Source organism: Corvus cornix, chromosome 13 (genome assembly GCF_000738735.6).
Source record: "Corvus cornix cornix isolate S_Up_H32 chromosome 13, ASM73873v5, whole genome shotgun sequence".
Lineage (NCBI taxonomy): Eukaryota > Metazoa > Chordata > Aves > Passeriformes > Corvidae > Corvus > Corvus cornix.
The window spans coordinates 3,739,288-3,761,084 of record NC_046343.1 but is presented as its reverse complement, the minus strand read 5'-3'; the positions used below and the strand labels follow the sequence as shown (position 1 = coordinate 3,761,084).

At 49.7% G+C, this 21,797-nt stretch overlaps 1 protein-coding gene across 3 annotated transcripts in view; it reads left to right on the top strand.

The window, feature by feature from the left end:
• Positions 1-21,732, top strand: part of NSD1 (nuclear receptor binding SET domain protein 1) — a 60,062-nt gene extending 38,330 nt beyond the window's left edge. For all 3 annotated transcript variants that reach the window (XM_039559672.1, XM_039559673.1, XM_039559674.1), the window contains 8 exons: positions 66-271; positions 791-903; positions 3,368-3,637; positions 4,912-5,028; positions 6,172-6,313; positions 6,711-6,817; positions 9,980-10,184; positions 12,885-21,732. In XM_039559672.1, the coding sequence (XP_039415606.1) occupies positions 66-271; positions 791-903; positions 3,368-3,637; positions 4,912-5,028; positions 6,172-6,313; positions 6,711-6,817; positions 9,980-10,184; positions 12,885-15,232 (3,508 nt within the window). In that variant the 3' untranslated portion in view covers positions 15,233-21,732. The remainder of the gene's footprint in view (positions 1-65; positions 272-790; positions 904-3,367; positions 3,638-4,911; positions 5,029-6,171; positions 6,314-6,710; positions 6,818-9,979; positions 10,185-12,884) is intronic.
• The last annotated feature ends 65 nt before the right edge of the window (positions 21,733-21,797 follow it).

Genomic DNA, 21,797 nt, shown 5'->3' with positions numbered 1-21,797 from the left:
TACTTTTGAGGTGGCTAGAAGTGGGGAAGCCAGAGGTTTTTCATCTGCCCTTTCCTGTGTTGCAGGTGGTGGCCAGCTGAGATTTGCCATCCTAGGACAATTCCTGTCAACATCCAGAAAATGAAACATGACATCGGTGAGTTCCCTGTGCTGTTCTTCGGCTCCAAGGACTACCTGTGGACCCACCAGGCTCGTGTGTTCCCTTACATGGAAGGTGATGTCAGCAGCAAAGACAAGATGGGGAAGGGCGTGGATGGCATATACAAGAAAGGTAACTTGTACATGGTCTTTCCCTCTTTATTCCTGTTTGGAAAAGTGTCGTTCTTGTAGCCAAGAAAAATGTCTTCTTACAACTGAAGTGAAATGAGCTGCTGCTTGTGTATCATCCAGCATGCTCAGAGTGTTTGAATCCCACAGAGGGAGAAGGGTGTGCAGATCACAAATGCTTCTCCAGCTCTGACATACCCTCTCAAAATCCAAGTGAGCTGCTGCCATGTCAGCTTCCCTCTGTGTAACACAGTCATTATCTTGATATAAAAGTGCACTTGAGAGTTGTGAATGCGGCTGCCTGGCATCTCTGCCCAAGAGGGCAGGCAAAGATAGCCAACAGATGGGATGCTTCATCACCCATGGGCAGGCCCCTGACTGTAATTTCTGCACTTCCCTGCTGCACTGGCCTTTTTTTTCACCCTCCTCTGTTGAACCTTGGGAGCACTGGGTGGACACTGGCTGCCCAGCTCTGTTTGAGCAAGAGGGAGTTCCTCATAACACAGCCTGTTTTCTCACTTAGCTCTTCAGGAAGCTGCTGTGAGATTTGAAGAGTTGAAGGCACAGAAAGAACTGAGACAACTTCAGGAAGATAAAAAGAATGACAAGAAACCTCCTCCCTACAAACACATCAAGGTGAGGGGAGGTGGTGGGGGGCAGGTGTGGAAGACAAGTCTTGAGCTGTCGGTGCAGGTGATTTACAGGTATACAGAAACATTTCTGATGTTTGGGTGTCTGGCTGTTCTTGAAGGTTTCTTTGATCCTCTTTCCATCCTCAGCAAGCTGGGCAGCAGTAACAGAGGTGCTCTGATTTTCTGGAACAGATCTGGTCATGTCTGTGCTGTCCATGTCAGTTGTGTGGTCTGAAGGAAGTGTCTCTCTACCTTGAGAACTCAGGGGAGAGGGCTGGTAATGCTCAGTATGGTCAAATGCTCCGTGCTGCTGGTGGCAAGATGGGCAAACCAGGTGGTGCAGGACAGGAGGTGGTCAGGGTGCAGTGCAGCAAGGTGTGGAGGTAACCCACAGTATCTTGTATCACCTCTGCTATTGTTTTGTATTTCTGTATCAGTTGGTGGCTGAACAGAAATACTGAAGCAGGTGTACAGGCTGCAATAGCAGCCCTCTTCCTCAGTTTTGGGGAACTATTCATGTTAAGGGCTGTTAGTTATTATTATTACTGAGTTAGAATTGGAGCAGCACTGGAAGTCCTACAGGATGGAAGTGACTTGAGAGGAGCACTGGGGCCAAGCATGTGCCTGTGTCTGGGAAGTGGATCCCAACTGACCAGAAGCCCATTGATTCAGGGACTGTGTTCTTTTTTTATTGCTTCTGTCTGCTCCTTCCCTTTTTTACATGGCAAAATATGAAAGCTTAACTGATTTCTGGCACTTTTTGTATCTAGCTAGGATTTCCAGGCAGGCAGGTATATCCTGCATGAGTTACTGTGCGGTGTAAAGAGCACAACTGAATGGTGTAGCAGCAGTATGGGCCAGGCAGCTTCAGTGGAGGAAGTAGTTTCTCATTATAGCTATTTTTAGGCCTCTCTGGCCGCAACATGAAGGAACTTTGGAAGCAGTTTAGAGCCTTTGAAATACCCTTTTATATAAATAATGATGGTTGTGGTCATTAGTCATGGCAGCTCTTCTGAGGTCTGGGTGCAAGCTGTTTGTCTCTCTGAAAGCACAACAGTTTGCAGGAGCAGATGGTGAACTGGAGAAGGCTTCAGGGTGGAATGCTGAAGCTGGTTGTGTCTACTCCTTCTAAGGAGATCAGCACCTCGAGGTCCATCCCAAAGAACACGCACACAAGAAACTGCTGCAAAATACACTTGGGATCCTTCGTCATGTCAGGCTTGTGACTAGTCCAAGCACTGCCCTGTTCTGGTTTTGTTCCAGCAGTGCCTCAGAGAGTAGGGCAGGTGTGCTGGGCATGTGTGGTGTGAAATGGCAGTGCCAGAGCAGTGCCAGTGGTGGACTGACCTAATCCTGGGAGTCTTGCCACTCTTAATGAGATGACGAGTCTGGGTAAGAGATGGGAACCTGAGTGACAAGGAAGGTTGGAGGTGGAACACAGCTCTGGAAGGCAGGTGGAGGAGACTGTTGAAGAGATTAATGAGGGATTTCTGCAGAGTTTGCATTTGAAGAAAGGGAGATCAGGACTGGGCCAGCCTCAGTCAGGCTGTCAGTGTGGAAACTGTGGGTGGGACCTGGTAACTTACCTGGGGGCTGGAATAGTTTTGCTCAAATCCCTTCCTTTCGTGTTCTGGGAGAGGAAAGTGAGACAGTGGCTCACCAAGGGAAAGAACAGCAAGGAGCTTTTCTTCAGTGTCTCTCTCCAAAGTCCTGACTCTCTGTTGCCTGCTTTTCAGCGTTCGCTGCCTTTAACCAAACCCCAAGGACCCAGCTCATGCCACAGACACGCCAGTCGCTTCTCCACCTGGTGCTGCACTCTGCTTCCTTCTGGAGCGGTTTTTAGAGAGCTCCTTGGCTTAACTCTGAGCTCCTCTTTGGGCCTTCCAACCCCAGCCTTGTCTGGTTTGGCTTCCATTTACATCTGCAGGACAGTTGGGTAGGGAGGTAACTGTGTGGTAGGCCTTCTGTCACAGATGTGACAGCTGAGAGCACAAACCATCTTGAAGGTAACATTGAAAAAGCAGGGCAGTAAGGGAAAGCTGAGGAAAAGCACCTGACACTCAGACTGGGAAAGGTGCAGTTTGGTGCAGAAAGTGGTTTGGTGCTGATCACAGGGGTGGTGTGTGCCCAGCAAGAGCACTGGGTAGGCCACCTGAGCTGGATGTGGGCACAGCGATGATGGGAGGGGAACACCTGGCAGCCTCTCACACTTCCAGGGTCACAAAATACACACTGCACCAGGTGATGCTAATGCGGAACCTGCATCCTCCTGAGCTCTTTCCTCTAACCTTCTGCCTCTCAAAATAGCATTCCCAGAAGTACAGCTGTGCCTGTACTTGTGTCCTTCCGCCCCTCGCTGTCACTAAGTCACTGCAGCCTGTCAGCTCATAGGCAAGGGTGGAGTGTAGAAGTGCCTGTCAGGGTAACCTGTAGTTCCCAAGAGCTCACGTCCTTCATGTGCATTGAAGGTGAACCGGCCGGTGGGAAAGGTGCAGATCTTCACTGCAGACCTGTCCGAGATTCCACGGTGCAACTGCAAACCCACAGACGAGAACCCCTGCGGCCTGGACTCCGAGTGCATCAACCGCATGTTGCTCTACGAGTGCCACCCCATGGTGTGTCCTGCTGGTGAGCGCTGCCAGAACCAGTGCTTCTCCAAGCGCCAGTACCCTGAGGTACAGATCTTCCGCACGCTGGCACGAGGCTGGGGCTTGCAGGCCAAAACAGACATCAGGAAGGTACGTACACTCTTTCTGTGTCACTTTCTCTTGCCCACCTCTCTGTTGATCATTGTTGGTTTGAAAGCTGAATTTGAAGGAGACTTCTTGTTGTAGAATGCCATTTAGAAAAAAAAAAAGATGAATTTACTCTTTCCAGTCTTGGCAAGAGTGTTTTGGGCTCAGCTGACCAAGAAAATGGTTTGCATGTTGATGTGCCACAGGGTAAGATTGCTTGGTCAGTCTGCTTGTAAGAATGATGGGACAGTACTCAGGATTTCCAGATGGGGAACAGCGATTATTCCTCCCCCCCATTCTTGACTAGCCAGTGTTTTCCAGCATGATAATCTTGTGTCAGAAACAGGAAGCAGGGCTTGGATCTTACAAAAGGGCAGTGTCTTTGAAATGGCTGTTATTACTGATGAAACTGATTATCTCCACCTAAAACACTTGTATGTATTTTTTAAATGCAAAGAATAGTAGTTCTTTGGACACACATCTGTGCTGAACAAAGGAGGAGGAATGTTAAAGCCAAAAGAACCCCAAAGCTAATAAAGGATGAAGTGAAACAGAGAACTATTTGGATAGTAGGGGAAGAATGTCTGAAAAAGGAGTAGGGATGACATGATAAGAGGGAGGCCTTGATAGAAGAGGCAAAATGTGAGTCTGTCCTGTTGAAAGCTTTGCTGCCTGCTGTGCCGTAAGTTAAAGGATGCTTCTGCCACTCCATGTGTTTGTTTCACTTTCAGCAGACAGTCTGGAAACAGAAACACTCAGTTATTTAGTGGGAGGACCTATTAGCCCCACTGTAGCAGAGCTGGGGTTCTCTTTAATGGCTGGAGTATGGTCTCTGCAGTACTTCACCACAGGAGAGCTCCATGGATTCACTGCAGGAGCAGGTGCCCCAGGTGCATCCTGCTGCTCCATGTGGTTGGTCCCCAAAGGGATATTGTTTCCAGTTGGAATGCAATTAGGGCAGTGCTTTGAGCTTTGCAGCAAAGTGCTGTTCTTGTGGTTAACTTCTGTGCTGTCCCTGGATGCTAATTCTTTTTTTTTTTGGCACCCAGAATAACCTGATGGTCTTAGTTCTTTATTTAATTTGAGTTATCTGAGCATGTGAAACGGATGTATGGTTCAGGGCTCTTGGTGAAGGTAATAGATCAAACTGGCTGCAAAGCACAGGGAGAGATTTTTAGGAAGGAAACAGGAGCTAAATTCTAGCACAAAGGTGGACGTCCCTCCATCCTGCAGATAATTTGTCTTGTCTTATCAGGTTGTTGTTTTCTGTCTGGCAGGGTGAATTTGTTAATGAGTATGTTGGGGAGCTAATTGATGAAGAGGAGTGCCGAGCCCGAATCCGCTATGCTCAGGAGCATGACATTACCAATTTCTACATGTTGACACTGGATAAGGTATGTGGAAGGAATCTCTTGGCCAGGGTCCTAGGCAGAAGTAAAAAGATGGGAAGGAGGGCATGATAACTCCATCTAGTAAAAAGGTGCTAAGCATTGCTGATGAGCTGGTCTGCATTTCCTCTGAAATGACTAAATGAATTAACATGTAGTAGAGGAGCTTCAGGATGGGTATTAGGATTAGGAGGAAAGTCTGAGCAGACATCATTGGAGTTTGCTCAGAAGAGGTGAGGACAGTTGGCTGAGGACCATAGATCCTGCTTCAGCATAACAGGGTGAATTTGGGAACATTGGGATCCTTCCCAGCAGCTGAACCTTGGAGAGCCCAGAATGGGGCTGGTGTGTGCCAGAAGAGGCATCAGCCCTCAGACATGTAAGTTACAGGCACAACAAGACCTTCATTGAAGTTCAGATCTCAGGTCCTGCTGTTCTCAATAGTGATGGATTTCCTTACACCCACAGGCTCCCCAGTGCAGGCCAGGTTGTTGCTATGAGCTCCTGATTTTCAGAGGTTTAAGTGGTTTTGTCATCTGCTTTCCACACTTTGTCACTCAGCCGTGGAAAGATGAGAAGGAAACCATGAAAGCAGACATGGGGAGGAAGCTGTTGAGTGTGGGACAGGATAACAGTGACTGCTTTATATCTTTCCTCTCATCCTGCTGCAAGCTCACACTGACCATATCTTGTTCTCCTCGTCTGGCTGATGGGGCAGACCCAAGTGTTAGTATCTCCCTCATTACTACAAAAGCAAATCTCAGTTGCAGCTTCCTTCTCCTCTCCAGCTCAGTAACAAGCTGTGCACAAGTGTACCTCACCTTACACACTCTTCCTGTTTTCCTTCTATACACTGACATGCAAGAAATAGGAACTGCAATTTTGCTTTTAAGCAGAAGTTGGGGCCTGGAGCCACAAGCACTCCTTGGAAGTGTGCTGGGGTGGTGTTTACCCAGTACTGATGCCACAGGGAGAACTTGTTTCCCAGAAAGCAGCAGTGGCACTGTCCTGGCTGTTCAGGAGCCGTGTGTCTTTGAAGAGGAAGATGATGTGCAGGAGGCTGTATTGCCAGAGGCATCAGAGCTGGTTGATTACAGTTGTTGACAGTTGATTGAAATGTGGTTTTCTGGGTTTTTTTTGCAATTCCAGGATCGAATCATTGATGCTGGGCCAAAGGGCAACTACGCTCGGTTCATGAACCATTGCTGCCAGCCCAACTGTGAGACTCAGAAATGGTGTGTGAATGGCGACACTCGGGTCGGGCTCTTCGCACTTGTAAATATCAAAGCTGGTAAGGAACACACTGTCAATGCCTGCAGTAGCCTCTGGGGGTTCTGTAAGGAAAAGGGAGGGTTTGTAGCTCCCTGGGAAGGGCTTTAATTTTTGTTTTCATACAGGCGTTCATGAGGCTTAATTAGCAGCACAAAACACAGCTGTGGTATCAGTGAAGGTTGATACAGGGCCCCTCTACAGGGTCGATGTCCTTTTTAGTTGTAAAATGTGGTGTGAGTGAGGGCTTGCACTGAATTTTTACTCCACACAGATCTGTGGGTATCTATGGTGTCCTTGTGTAGAGGTGGCAGTCATTTGTGACATGATATTTAAAAAGTGCTTTTACTTCAGCAGTAAAATGTTCCACCCTGTAATTCATTAACAACTTGCTTGGTTTCGACCTGCTTTTGTGCCAGGGACTGAGCTGACTTTCAACTACAATCTGGAGTGTTTGGGAAATGGGAAGACCGTTTGTAAATGTGGTGCCCCAAACTGCAGTGGCTTCCTAGGAGTAAGGCCAAAGGTATGATGCATCCTTTAAGCTTCTGTTCTTCCAAATCACCTCTTTGCATAGATGTGTATCATTCATTGGTTGCAGAGGTTTCAGGTTGAAGAGATCATCTTTTCAGTGTGGCCATGGGAACAGTGCTTGAAATGAGTTAAATGTTCGAGTTTCCATTCTGAGAGAACAAGTCTTCAGTTATCAGAGTTGCTATAAATAATGACAGGAAGTTTTCTTTTACACTGAAAGAATCTTTTAAAAGAAAGATTTTTCTTTTTTTCACTTTTAAAAAAAATTTTCTATTTCTTATCATGACAATTTCCATAGCACTAGAGGAGCAAAGGACAGGCATGGGAAAGACTTCATCAGATAACCAAGAAAACACAACTTAGGCCATTTCCCAAAGTAAAGGCTTGAGTAAATTGTGAGCATGCATAGAAGGCCAGCAAACACATTCCTTCAGACTGAAATTGCTTTAGAGCCAGAAGGCTGCTGTCTCACCATCTATTCTGCAGTAAAGTTCTTGGTTTTATTCTGCTTTTAATGAAGTGACCAATTTTTTCACATCAGACAGACACAAGATATTTGCCATATCTGCAGGAGAAAAACCACCAGCTTTTAGAACTCACTGACTTTTTGAGGGCTTCGATTTGTAACTGTAATGTTGCAGTAACAGGAATTGATTTCAATTACCTCCTTGTGTGAGCTGGTTCTCACTGGGAAAAGGAAATAACAGGAGCAGTTGGCCGAGTTCCCAGCTGTCACCCGCTAAATCTATGTCTCAGCTGTTGGTCTGTTACAAGTGCTTCACCAAATCAGTCTGTAATCCCTCTGCTCTGGCATGTGGATCCTGCCGTGTCCACAGTTAAGGGTTAAAAATCTCCAGCAGCACAGTTGTTCAGCCCCATCAATATATAGGGAAGGCTTTATGAATTCTCCAGAGATTAGTTCTGCAGAAAAATTAACTTACAAAAATAAAAAATTGACGTCTTCAGAAGTTGATAGATGAGGTGAATTGCACATCTGATGTATTTAGTTCTTTTTCGGGTTTCGGTTTGAAGTTCAATTGATTTTGTGCTGCCCCTATGTTATACATGGCTTGACTGTCATTTTTGCCTTGAAATTGCAGGTTGCACGATGGAAATCAGAGAAAGGTGCCCTTTAGTTGGCATTCATGTTCCATTGTGATATCTGAGGCGACTCATTCCATCTTGATGAGATGGGCTAAGAAACAATACCCAGAAAACAGTACCTTGGGGTGGTTTTTAAAAAAAATTCTTCTCACAGTAGATGCATTTTTAAGCTTCCTGAAGATACAGCAAGACAAAACTGATTATACTCAAGTTCACTCTTAAAAGTGCCTTCTAACTGGGAGTGTTGAAGAATGTTTGGGAGTCTATTGTACTGCAGGGAGCAAGTGGGAATCGCTTAGTCCAGCTGTTAGACCTCTCTTAGACATTCAAATTAGCTGTGAAGGGATTTTCTTGTTCTCTTTATAATTAGATGGCCGAGGAACTAGGCACCGAGAATCGGTGGCATAGTTTAGGTGGAGGCATTTCAGTGCCTGCATTTTCAGTGATAAGAAAGGCCTGGCTTGTCCCCATTGTCAGGGGGAGTGTTGGTATGAAAGCAGAAAAATCCACATGTGAAGGGGACGGAAACAATCAAGAGATGTAACTCCTTGGTGACAGGAAAGCTCGATAGCCCCCTGCAGAGTTCTGAAATTGTAGGTTTGGACACCAAGGTTTTTAAATGTTTTGGTGATGAAAACATTATGCACGATATTTATGCAGAATAAAGAATGTAAAAATTGCTTCATAGGCATTGTCTCAGCACACACAGATGTCCAGCATGGAGAACACATATTTGAATACAAAAGGGATGTAGAAAATGGCACAGAATTTAGTTCATGTCTCCTTAGATAAACTAATCTGATAGTGCTTTGATAAGGTCAGGACTGGGGGCAAGAAGCATCAGCTTTGTGGAGTTGAGTGTTTGGCACAGTGGGAGACTCAGCCTGGTTTGGAGGGGGAAGTTGGAAGAGCAGGGTTGGAGGAAGCCTTAGGCCAGAGGAGAGAGCACTGAAACCATTTAGTTGCCGGTCCTGGCTCCAGCTGCAGTTATTTCACTACACAGATAATTTAACTGTAGTGATGACACAGAGGTCAGTTGTCATTGGTGTAGGAGAGTGAGAGGATGGGGCAGTTGCAAGGCAATAACTGAGTATAGGGGGAATGGAGATTGGATATTCCACAGCACACACTTGGAGGGTAACAGCAGAAACAAATGCACCATGAGAAGGTCATGGCTGGGCAGTCGTGGTGGAGAAAGAGCCACTGTGCAGCTCAGCTGCCACAGGACTGAGCTGTGGTGTGACACAGCTGTGGAAAAGGCAAATGGGGGCAGTGCTTTGGGGGGATTTCCTGTTCTTTTGGCAAAGTGTTGATGTCATTGTACGCGGCCTGTGAGGTGTTATCTGAGGTAGCATGTGTAATTCTGTAACTTTCGTTTGGGATAAATATACTCCATAAGGGCAGAGAAAAGCCCCTGGGAAAACTGAGTGTGCAGCCTGTGAAAGTTTCAGTTTGCAAGCAGGAGAGTGTGTCCCAGGGGTTACTTCAGGGAGACAGAAAAACTTCAAAGTTTGGACTTGATGATCTTGGACGTCTTTTCCAACCATAAAGATTTTGTGATTCTGGTGCAGAAGAGCAGCATTGACACAAGAACGAATAGGTATAAACTGATGACAGATAAATTCAGACTGAAAATGGAGAGAGAAGTGATGAATGTGAAAAAGTGCAGGAAGGCCCTGGGTAGACTCCTTATGAGTTATGTGTGCCAGGAGACCTGACTGCTTTGACCTGAAGAGTCTGTGAGAAGCAGCACAAACTCAGTGACCCCAGGCAGCCCCAGCTCCTCATTCTGCTGTTTCTAGTTGGATATATCCCATGTTGAGCCAAGCTTTGGTGCAGGATTTCCAGGCTCTTTCAAAATAACTGGGAGCTATTTGCTGTAGTAAATTGGTTGCCAAATACCGAGCAGCAATGGAGATGCTGCACAGGTCTCAGGTACAGCTGGCAGTGGGATTCCTGTTGGTAGGGTTTGCAGTTCTCTCCTGCAGCATGAAAGGGAGCAGGTGAACAGGGCAGAGCCCTGCATTAACCCACATTGTCTCACCCACAGAGCCAGCCCAGCCTCACCGAGGAGAAGTCCAAGAAGCTCAAGAGGCGGCCGCAGATGAAGCGCAGGTCGCAGGCGGAGGTGATGAAGGAGCGGGAGGATGAGTGTTTCAGCTGCGGGGACGGAGGGCAGCTGGTCTCTTGTAAGAAGTCAGGCTGCCCCAAGGTGTACCACGCTGACTGCCTCAACCTGACCAAGAGACCTGCAGGTCAGTGCTCTGCACAGCTGGGCTCTGCTTAGGTCACAGTGTTGGCTCTGGGTGTCCTGGGCACTGCTCATCACCTTGTACTCTATTCACAGCATCTTAACATTTAGAGAAATCTTTCTCACTTGAGCAGACCTTGTTGCCCAAACAACCCAGCCTTGGTTTGTACCCCACTGTGACTGCAAAAAGGTGAACTAGTTGCTGAAGGGGAAGCTGGTCCTTGCCTAAGAGATGGTTCTTGTGAAGTGACCCCATTCTTGGGGCCTGGCACAGCATAATCCCAACAATAGCTGAGGTGTTGGTCATCACACTGGCTGTTTTCCCGAAGTTGAAGACAGTTGAGAGAGTTGAATGGTGAGGAGAAGCACTGCTGGAAAATAGGAGTTAGAAAAGAATCTGTTAAATGTCTGAATAGCCATTAGTTCAATACTTAAGAGAACAGTACCAAAGCATATTCTAGTTTTTTGATCTGGATTGTGTCCCACTTGCCTACACATTTTTTAAAACTGGAAAAGGAGTATTTTAACAGCATTGCAGCTGAGGCCTTGCTTACTCTAACAGAAGAGAATAATTATATTTTGTTTTTAACATAAAATTTCTTGGGAAATTATATTATATGAAACTTATATTTATGTGATGTTGATGGTTTGCTTTATCATTCCTGAGTTTTCATCTTGATCCTTTTCTCATATTTATTTCTTCCTCTTGCAATCCTGTTTTGCACCTGTCTTTATTTAATTACACCTTGTTGGTGCAAGAGTGTCTGTCCAGTTTAAATCCTGAGCCTGTCCAACTGGATTTTTGCAGTCCCTCACAGCTTCGATGTTATCTACCTGCTTCTGTAAGAGTATTTGCTGTTCTGCTTTCAGAAATTTAAATTATTGTACAGATTAAAATATACTCCTGAAGTATGTAATTTGAAATGCCTCTTCAATTTGCCACAAGACCATTAATAACTTTTTTGAGAATGATTTTCAGTCAGTTGTAGCAATTTTACTCTTTTTACACATAGGCAGTGATTTTCATAGCTGCTCCTCAGAGTATCATTCAGGAGATGAAAGGTTCAGCACTTTCTACTTCAAATGTTTCCTCTGCCATGGGCTTTGCTGTCAAGTAATTGGAATTTCCTGCTTGTTTGCATGTTGCTAATTGTTTGATCTTACTTCCAAGAGCTCCGGGCTGTCCCTGGAGAGGGTGCTTATTCATTAGACCTTTTATCCTGTCAAAGACCATTAGAGTGTTTGATAGGATTTGTCTTTCCTGCAACAAACTAGCAGGTTTTGACTTGTTTTATTTTCCATCTGTACAAATTACCTCTATAAGGATGGTCCCAGAGTCTTTCCAGTGGCCCAGTTTAGTGTTGAGTGTGGCTCTCTGGGATGCTGCTGGTGCAGGGAGAGCAGTGACAGCCTGTGCTGCAGCACCATGAGCCAGGAACAGGGGAGACCATGGGAGGTGTTAAACATCCTTACTTGGAAAAAAATGCTGAAAATTTGGAAAAGACACAGAAGAGCAGTGTGCATATTTTGAGACTGGAACAGAAGCTTTGGACTGGCTTTAAAGGAGGAGAAAAACTTGCTATGTGTTGCCTTCAACCCCAGGGGAAAAGCAGTGTGAGAGAGGGGAGTGGAGAGCTGCTGTTGCACAAGTGCAGGGAGCAATGCCCACAGCTGCTCAGTGCTGTGCTGCAGGAACCAGCCTCCCTGGAAAAGAGCTGGTTGCCACAGCCACAGCTCTGTGGGTTTGGTTCAGGCAGTCTGGGAAGTGCTCTGGCCTGGCCAGTGTCTGTGGCTGCCCTCTGGCTCAGAGCTCTGTGCCAAGGCTGCTCTGTGAGGAGCTGCTCCCCACAGCAAGGCAGGGAGCAGGGGAGATGGGGGATGTGGGGTGCTGGGAGAGCACACAGGCAGGAGGTGTTATTTGGAAAGACATCCTTGCTTGCTCAGGAACTCAGCATGTGCCTGGTTGTGTCCCTGAACTGGTGGGAAGCGTTTGGTAGAGCCAGCAACAGCCTTGGCTGAGGGAGCAGGAGGCTGAGCCGGTGAGGTCATCTACAAGGGAGAAAAGCAGCAATCTCTGAAGTGTAATGTTGTGTTTTTCCTCCTGGTGGTGTTGGTACTGATGGTCAATAGGTTCACTGTGAAGATGGAGCTGCTGGGGGAGCAGCTTTGTTTTATTATGGCCAGGGGTTAAGGATGTGCCTTCGGGTTCAGAGACAATAGAAACTTACCCCTTTCGATCACTGCTCTCTCACTTCTTCTTTCTGATAAACAGGAAGGGAAGTTCTTGACCCAGAATTAAAAGATGAATCTGAGATGTTTGCTTAAAAAGTCCTTTGGGTGTTGTGTGCAGATAACCACTGCTGTTTTCTATGAAAATCAGAGCCATGGAGATGTGCAAGCTGGGAGTGTCTGCTCTTCTCTAGACACTTCTGTTAGTGTTGTGCAGGAGCCAGATGGGGTTTTGGTCTGAACTGATGTGGCTTGTGTTTGTCATGATTATCATTGCCCTTGCTGCTTCTGAGAATGCAGGTTTGTGTTAACTGCCTGTCAAGCTAAGGCAGAAACTGAAGAGGACATGCAGAATTGTATGTGGGTATTACAGGAGTGTTCCCACTTTCCCCTGAACTCCCTTTGCAGCAGGCCTTTGTCTCTTGCCCTTGTACTACTCCTAAGGTGTGTCTTTTCTCCCGTGTCTGTACTGCAGGAAAGTGGGAGTGCCCGTGGCATCAGTGTGACATGTGTGGTAAGGAAGCAGCTTCATTCTGTGAGATGTGCCCCAGATCCTTCTGCAAGCAGCACAGGGAAGGAATGCTCTTCATCTCCAAGCTGGATGGACGATTATGCTGTACAGAGCACGATCCTTGTGGGCCTCACCCTCTAGAGCCAGGAGAAATTCGTGAGTATGCGCCTCCCATAGAAGGCCTGACTAATGGCGAGGACACCCAGCCACCAGAGCAGCTGCCTGCAGACACAGAGGCAGACACAGACCTGAGTGTTCAGCCCCTGGACAGCCTACCTCAGTCTGTGGCCCTCAGACTGCAGTCACCAGAAAAGCCCCCTGCTACCCTAGCGCTGAGGCTGCCTTCTTCAGACAAGCCCCCCACCACCCTTGCCCTAAGGTTGCAGCCATCAAACAAGCCCCCCACCACCCTGGCCCTCAGACTGCCTTCACCAGACAAACCACCTGCTACCCTGGCTCTGAGACTGCCACCATCAAATAAACCCCCTGCCACCTTGTCACTGAGGCTGAAGCCATCCAATAAACCCTCCACCACCCTCTCGCTCCGGCTTCAGCCTTCGGACAAACCTCCCACCACCCTGTCACTCCGCCTGCAGCCGTCAGACAAGCCCCAGGCTGCCCTGTCCCTGAGGCTGCAGTCAGAGAAGCAGCCCATCATTGTAGCGCTGCGGCCTCAGCAGCCCGACAAACCTCCCAGCAACGCGGTGCTCTGGCCACTGGACGAGTCCTCCAGTGACGCCTCGCAGCCTCAGCTGCCGAGCAAATCTCCTCCGGGAACGCCGCGGTCCCCCTTGGATGAGTCGCTTGTTACTGCTGGTGACCTGCAGCTCCAGCTGTCCGATGAGACTCCTGATGCCCCCGAGGTTTTGGAGTTATCAGATAAGTCCCTCATTGACAGCAGGACCCAGCAGCCCGAGCTGCTGGACGAGTTCCCTGCGAAATGCCTCCATCCTCCACTGTCCGACAGACTCCTTGCCACGGTGGGGACGCTGCAGTCCCAGCCAGAGGATGAGCCTCCTGATGCCGATCAGCTCCAGCCACTGGACGACTCCTCTGCCCAGAGTCCGCAGCCACAGGCCGTGGAAGAGGCTTCCAGCTCTGTGGTGCCGCAGATCCCAGCGTTGGAGATGGCTTCCAGTCCTGAGGTGCTGTGGTCTATTCCCATTGAAAAAGTCCCTGACTCCCCAGTCTCACGGATCCTGCCCTCAGAGAAGGCTCCTGGATCAGCAGTACCACGATCCCTGCCTCTAGAAAAGACTTCCTTCTCCGGGGCAGTGCGAGTCCCAGACACAGAGAAGTCTCCCAGCTCTGGGTCACCCCGTCCCCTGCCTCCAGAGAAGGCTGCTGGTTTGGGTATGCCACGGATCCTGCCCACAGAGAGGTCTCCCAGTTTAGGGTCGCCGTGGCCTCTGTCTCCAGAGAAGGCCCCTGGCTCTCAATCCCCGCACATCCTGCCCATGGAGAAGGCTCTCGGCTCGGGGGCCCTGCGGATCCCGCTCACACAGAAGTCTCTCTCCCCCGGGGTGCTGCGATCCCTGCCTCCGGAGAAGGCTGCTGACTCCGGCGCCCTGCGGGTTCTGCCTTTGGAAAAGGCTCTCAGCTCTGGGGTGTCTCGGCCTCAGCTCTTGGAGAGGCCTCTTGCTCTTACAGCCCCATGGCCTCAGGCGTCGGATAAGCTGGCTGCTGCTGTGGCTCCTCGGCCTCAAGCCTTGGACAAGCCTCTGGCTGCATCAGCTCCAAGGCTGTTGCTGTCGGAGAAGGCTCTGCGTCCCGTCGACCAGAACGCTCAGCCAAAGGAGAGAGGAGCCCCAGCCGTGGAGCTGAGTCCCCAGCAGAAAGAGCGGACCATGTTAGCTGGGGAGCAAATCTCTTGGTCTGCTGGGAAGGTGGTGACGCATGTCGGACAAGTACCTTGGCCTACGGAGAAACTACAGACGCACGAGCAAAGCCACTGGGCCACCGTGAAAGCCCTGACGCCTGCAGAGCAGCCTTCCCGGACAGCAGAGAAACTACCAGAGCCAACCCTTCAGCCCAGCTGGGAAGTGGCCTCAGCCCCCACGGAGCAGACCCCATGGACATCAGAGAGATTGCGTGCATTCGAGCAGACCCCTCGGCCAGCCAGGGAAGCGCCGGTGCCCCCGGAGCAGATGCAGTGGCTTGTCACGAACATTCAGACAATTGATCAGATTTCTTGGCTGAGTGGAAAAGCACAGACTCCTCGGGGGCAGGACCCTTTGCCTGAACAAAACACAGCGCTAGCCCGTAACCAGGATTCTGTCTGTCGTGAGTTGGCTGACTCAGAGCCAAAGTGAGGTTGGTGAATATGGGAGGCAGGTTTCAGTCGTTTAATGTTTAGGGAGGGGGAATCTTTGTTTTGTTTTTTTTATTCACTTCCCTGAGCCCAGCCCCTAACCCATGCACATCCCATCCATATTCTCTTGTGACATGAGCAAGGACATTCTCTTAAATCTGAGTCTGGCCCAGCCAAAGGGAGAGAGCATCCGTGACCTTTTCCTCTTCCTTTTACCAATGGTGAAGCTGAAATAAAGAGTCCACTCTGGGTAAAAATCTCCAATTCCATTGATATGGTCACATCACTGATCCAGCGTGTTCAAGCTCCAGGTTTGATTCATAGGTGGGTTCGCAGGTACAGCCAGCAGCCTTGCTCTTGTTACTGCATTTAAAGAAAGTGGATCAGTCAGGCTGCCCTGGCACTGGAGATGTTTCAGGGATCACGTGGTGAGCAGTCGTGTGTGTGTGTGTCCTTGCCACACTCTAGAAGCAGGGAAGGGATTTTATGTCACCTGCCCAGGTCTCTGTCCCTGCAGGGCGTTGCTTTGCGAGGTTTGTCCGTGTGTTCGCTGGGACATGCTGTGTGTGTGGTTTGCTGAAGGACAGGGATTGTCTCCACTGAGATGGGAGAGGAGCTCCTGCACTCGCTCAGTGCAGTTTTCTCCAGCAATAGGCAGTATCCATTCAGGCTCCTTTTTTACAGAGCTGCGACTGGCCAGGCCCAGGAAGCCAGGGAAAAGAGACCTTAGAAGAACTCTGGCAGTTTTTTCATTCTTGTGTCTTAGTCCTTTAGCACAGGACACGTGGAATGTTTCCCTGCACTTGACAACGTAGTGATCCATAAAGCAGCAATAGTGGAGCAGAGCAGAGTGGGTTCGTGGAGGTGCTGAGCACTGCCCTGCCAGGGGGACAGTGCTCCCTTTCAAATTTCCATCCAGTCTCTTCTAGACCTCTGTTCTCAGCATGAGCCAGCGGACTGAGCAGTCCTTTCTCCCTTTGCCTCAGAGGTGTTCAGAACGTGTTCCCATCACACCTGGTATTGCCAGCATCAAGCAGAGCCTGTCCTGCTCGCTGCACAGCACAGAGGCAAGGGTGCCATAGCTGGATCAGGACCCATCTCAGCACCTTCCCCTTGCGTAGCTTCTGGCTTAACTCTTCTACAACCAAAGGAGACTTGAATTAACTGGACTGTGTTGGTGTGCATGTGTGTGTGCGCGTGTGCGTCCATCCAACTGAATTGTAGTTCTCACACTGGAACACGGTGGGCTCCAGCAGCTGGCTGGCTTTCTTTTTTCCTCTTCTCCCTTTCACAGTGAAGGCAATGTTTAGTACCTGGTGGTCATCAGGCTGGTGTCCAGACGAAGCCTGCTGAAAGCCGTTCACTCAAGCGTTGAGGCAGAAGTTGGCTTGGCTGTGGTGCTCGTGGGGCAGGCAGTAGAGTCCCAGGGACCTGCAGCATCTTGTGACCACCGGCACCCTTGCAGGCAGGAGGAGGGACAGACCTCCTCAGGTGCCGCTGCCTGGCCTGGATAGGGTTGGTGTTCTGCCGAGGAAACGCTGCTGATCAGCTTTTTCCCACTCTCACAACACATTACCTCTGTGGTTTGCCTGAGCTCCACCGATCTGGGGCCGCAGCCTCGGATCTCCACGCCACCGCCAGACCCTTGCGCAGCTCCAGTGTGTGTATCCTTCTCCTCCTTCTTCTTCTTCTTCCAGGCAGATCTGCAGGCCCCTCCCTCCCCAGGAAGGGAGAGTTCAGCCCCGTGCTGACCCCCTTCCTCTGACAGGGGAGCAGGTCCTTGTTCCCACCTGGCTTGCAAGTGCCTGCTGCTCCCAGAGCAGACAGTCATGAGCTTTGCAGTTTTCTATGAAGGGAGGCAGACAGCTGTACCAAGACAAATCCTGATCCGTTCTCCTTTCCTGATGTGTGCACCCCAAGACAACGTCCTGCTGTAAAGGCCAGGTGTGCTGGGCACAGGGGGACATTACCAGTGCTATGGTGCGTCTCTGCTCTAGTCCGAATCATTTCAGATCCTTTGTAGAATAGCTCACAACTGGGAAAAGCTTTATGGCTTATGGAAACTTACTTGTTTAATGTTGTTTTTTTTTTTCCGGGAAGACTGGCAGGTCAGTTCCTGCTTGCTGCTGAAACTAGGGAAATGCAAGCAGCTTGCTTTTCTGCGTGACTCCTCCACAAAGGGAATCAGGACAACTCAGATCCATTGAGAGAGAAGATTACCTTAAGGGCATTCATTAACGTTTTTAAACAAAAATTTAAAAAAAAAAAAAAAAAAAAAAAAAAAAAGATTATGACGTTCAGTATATTAAGTATTTATCATGTGTGAGAAGGAAAATAAATCTTAAATTTACATTTATAAGGCTTCCCATGAGCTGGACTTAGTCATGTAGATTGTGTAAGTAGGGTTTCCTCAGTGCCAGCACCCAGCCAGCTCCCACTGTAACCAGAGAGGTCTCTGCACTGCTCTGTCCACCTCCGCTTCGCATTGTCACGTGTTAACTAGTTACTTGTTTCATGAAAAAATAAACTGTGAATATTTTTGGTGCAGGCTTTTTTAAATCTGTAAAATGGAGAAGTTCTCAGTGAATTCTCACAAGAGCAGGTTTGAAAAAAATCACTTCTATAAATTGCAGGCTCTCGTAGCAGGGTGAGGCTCACGGCAGCAGCCGCCTTTCATGCAGCAGGTGCTTACCCAAAAGCTTGTTTGGAACAGTGAACGTGGATTAAACCGTTGCATGGCATTTCCCACAGCCTTCTTCGTTGCAGCTGCTGTTCCTTGTCTCTCTTCTTGTCTCCCTTTTCCACAAGGATCCAGGTTTCTGGCTTGCTACCTTGCAGCTGCTGTCGGGAAGTTGAATTCAGCATAGCTAGGAGGCTGCTTGGCAAAGCTGGTGTTGAGGAACATCATTGAAGGAGGAAGCCAGGAAGCTGCTCTTCCCTCTTTGCCCTCGCTGAGGCCCTGGGCGATGCTCTGTCAGATCGGGGGGCTTTTCAGAGGGAGTAGTGGTGCTTTTGGGAGTGTCTGGGCTATGCTGGGTCACGTAGACAACGCCTGACCAGGCATAGAGAGAGGTCCCAGCAGCCCTGCCTCGTCCAGGCTGCCCTCATCAGGGAGCATGAGCTGGGGAACAGCTTCAGGCATGTGAAGGAAGTGTGGGCATCTTCTGTACTCAAGGTGACTCACTGTGGTGGCAGCTGGCAGCGCTGCCTTGGAGGAGGAGAGGGACGTGTCTCTGTTGAAGCAGTTGGGTTTGTTTGCTGTTGTTCATTGCTGCCTTCAGAGTTCAGCCAGTTTGAATCACGGGGGATTTTAAAAGTAGAGGGTAGAGGCAAAGTAACCCGTACCCCTGGCAGACTCTGGGAGAGGCACTGCTGCAGCCTCGTGCTGGGCTCAGACCTTTGCTGCAGCTCCATGCCAAGGCTGTGGTGCTCTTTTGCTGTGTTGGAAGGATCCAGTCACCTGGTCACTTAATCCTGGGTCTGCCCTAATTGCACCCAAGGTGGGTGAGAGGTGACTCCTGTGTTGATTCACTGGTGTGGAGCGCTGTAGAAGCAAAATCAAGGGTGTAATTATCTCTGTCCCTTCCCTGGTGTCCCACGATGGCTCACAGGAATTTTCCAGACTCATTCCTGGTAGGAACGGCTCCCTCTTCCCATTTCTGAAGGGGATGAAGGCTCTGCTCCCATACAAACACTTTACTGGTCAGCATCCCTGCTGCCCCTGCTCAGAGCAGTGGGCTGGGGTGGTCAGCAGCTGTGGCCTCCACCCCACAGCAGGACCCACTTCAGTGTTGGATTTCCACTGTGGGCAGGAGAGTCTCAGGTGACCTTTGGTGATGGAGGAGCTCGATGAGGGATAACAGCATGGTCAGGGCCTTGTGCCCCTTAGGGAGGAGGGTTGCAGAGGAGGAGCCACCACAGGACCTGTGGGATGTGTGGGCAGGAGGGGAGCAGGCACAGGCCCCTGTCCTGCGAGGCTTGTCCCATCTCCCTCGGTGCCCACTGTCAGCCAGGGCTCTGGTGAATCTAGCAGGAGAGTTATCACTGTAAGGAATAATCACCTCACCTCCTGCACGTCTCCAGATGCAAATTAGCTCATGGTAGCTTGCTTTATTGCTGTTCTCCAGTTAAACTTTTCCTATTTAACAAAAAAATCCCACAAGAACCAGAGTCACTTCAATGCACAAAGCATCTGGGTGGTACTGTGGGAGCACGTGTTAATTCAGGGTTAAACCCCTGCAGGCAGAGGCTCTGAAGGTGTGGCTGGTGTTGAAATTTGGGAGATAAGAGAGATGGTTGAATGTAAAGGACATTAAAGAACTAAGGTGAGACAGTGCATTTGCTAGAAAAGCTTCAGCTTAGTTTCACAGAAAAAAAAAACAGGAAAGAGAAAGAAAAAGCGGCCCTAACCTTGATGCTCTCGGCAGTGTTTTAGCCCTGAGCACGCTGTGGATGTGCCCCGCTCCTATCTGGACACCACAGCCAGTGTTGTGACAGGGCAGGGGGAGTTTGAGAAACCTCAGACCTTCAACACCTTCTGTTTATTTTTAATTTCAGCCTTAACTTCTGATTTTGCTTGATGTTTGGAATAACCATAATTGTAACCTGCTTGTAATGTGCTTTGCCCTAAATTACTGATGAGGCTTTCCGCCTTTGCTAGCCAGTGAGTGTTAAAGCAAAGTGGCAAATCGTGCAGCTATCCTGAAAGTATGGGGGGGAATGCTGTGTTCGATCTCCCAGGCTTTGCCCGTGCTAATTACCCGCCCTCCTGTGATAGTGATAACGCTGGTGGCAGCATTTGCAGCCGAGGCTGCTCCTCTTGCAGCAGCACGGCTGGGCTGATGGGTGCTTGGGGCTCCCAGGGCCTGGGACACGGGATACTGGAGCTTGGGGACTGCTCTGCCACATGCCTGGCTTCAGCAGGAGTCTCACCTGTGGGGGGACAGTGCCCTTGCTTAGCAGGAGATGGGAGAGTGCAAGATTCCTGCTCCAGGTCCTACAAAAGTGATGTAAGCAAAGTTTGGTGCCAGGGGGACAGGACAGGTTGTGTGAGCTCGGGCTGGAGGAGCAGCAGTGACAGTCAGTCCCTACAGCACTGAATCTACCTCCTAGAGAAATCTGAGAAATGGGTGTTGCTATGGCCTATTTCAAGGTAAAGTTTTAATCAAGTTTGCCCTTGGCAAAGCCCTTGGGCTATTGTGGTGCTATTGTAAACCGTCGGCAGCTTAGCACAGTAGGGCTGGACTCACGGCTCCTGGCCCGAGGGCTGGGGCTTCTTGGCCAGCTGATCCCATCCCCCTGGAGCTGGGGCCGGGCTTCAGCACGTGCGACTGAAACAGAACAAGGAGTGACTCTGTTCCTTCAGTTTATGATGGTTTTGAGACTCAAACCAGTGTGCCACTGAGCCCCATGGGGGAGCCCGTGGAGCCACGTGAAGCAAGCAGGCATCCACTACTGCATGTTCTTCGTGTCCGTTTGGTACTGAGCTGGTTTCAGTTTTTGTTTCTTTTTCTGATGTTTCCGAGTTGTTGACTTCAAGGAACTGGGTTTTGTGTATTTTTTTAGACACTGGGAACTTGTTAAAAGGAAAAGCAGCAAGCACTGGGAGGCTCAAGGTGGAGCATGGCTGGAGCTGAGGGTGGCCCCGGCCGGCGTGGGTGGGAGGTGAGATGTGTTGGCAGCAGCGGGAGCAGGCAGGGAGTGGCCCTCCCTGCGAGGGGCCATGGGAGCCTTTCAGCAGTGGCGCTCCCAGCCCTGCATATCCGTGGTGCCGAGCTCACTGCCCCACCAGCCTGCTCGCCCCCCGAGACACTGAACGTGTTGGACGCCATGCCTCATTTTAATGTCCCCTGCCACCCTCCAGCGCTGTGTGCTCTCAGCTGGGGTCCTGGCTGCCAGCTAGCCGAGGGCCCTGGGGAGGGTGGCTGCCCACTGCCCCTTCCTCACTGCCCAGGGACATGGGGAGCCACTCGTGGCAGCAGCCTAAGTTGTGCTGGAGCCATGAGCTGGAGGTTTGCTCGTGGGGGGAACCTTGGTGTGGGCAGCCCCACGCTGCCTTCCTTCCCCTCTGAGGTCTGCTGCCCACAGGGTGGTGGCGAATGGAGGTCCCCCACAGGGTCCTGTTCTGCAGGCTCAGCCAGAGGGAAACACATCAGGAGTCGAGGATCCCAGCCAAGGCAGGGGCCAGCCAGAGCACTGCGGGGGGGACACGGGGGTGCTCAGCCCTGGCCAGGACTCGTCTGTCAGTTGTAAGCAGGAATGCCGGAGCAGGTGAGAGAAAACTACATATTTCCAGCATGTATATTATTTTTAGAAGAGGGAGAGGGGAGAGTCTTGGACCATTGATTACTTTCATTTTGCTCCCCTTAGACTGTTGGCTGTGTATGTGAAACTTATAATGAAAAGAGGGTTGCCCTGCCCAGGTGCTCCCAGAACATGTACTGTAATTCTTTGTATATAGAAGAAAAATTACTGTAAAGTAAAGTTTAACTTTACTCTCGATGTCCTCTTGTGGTTTGTCTTGCTGAGTGGGGGGAGGCAGAGAAGGGAGAGCCCCGGCAGCCTCG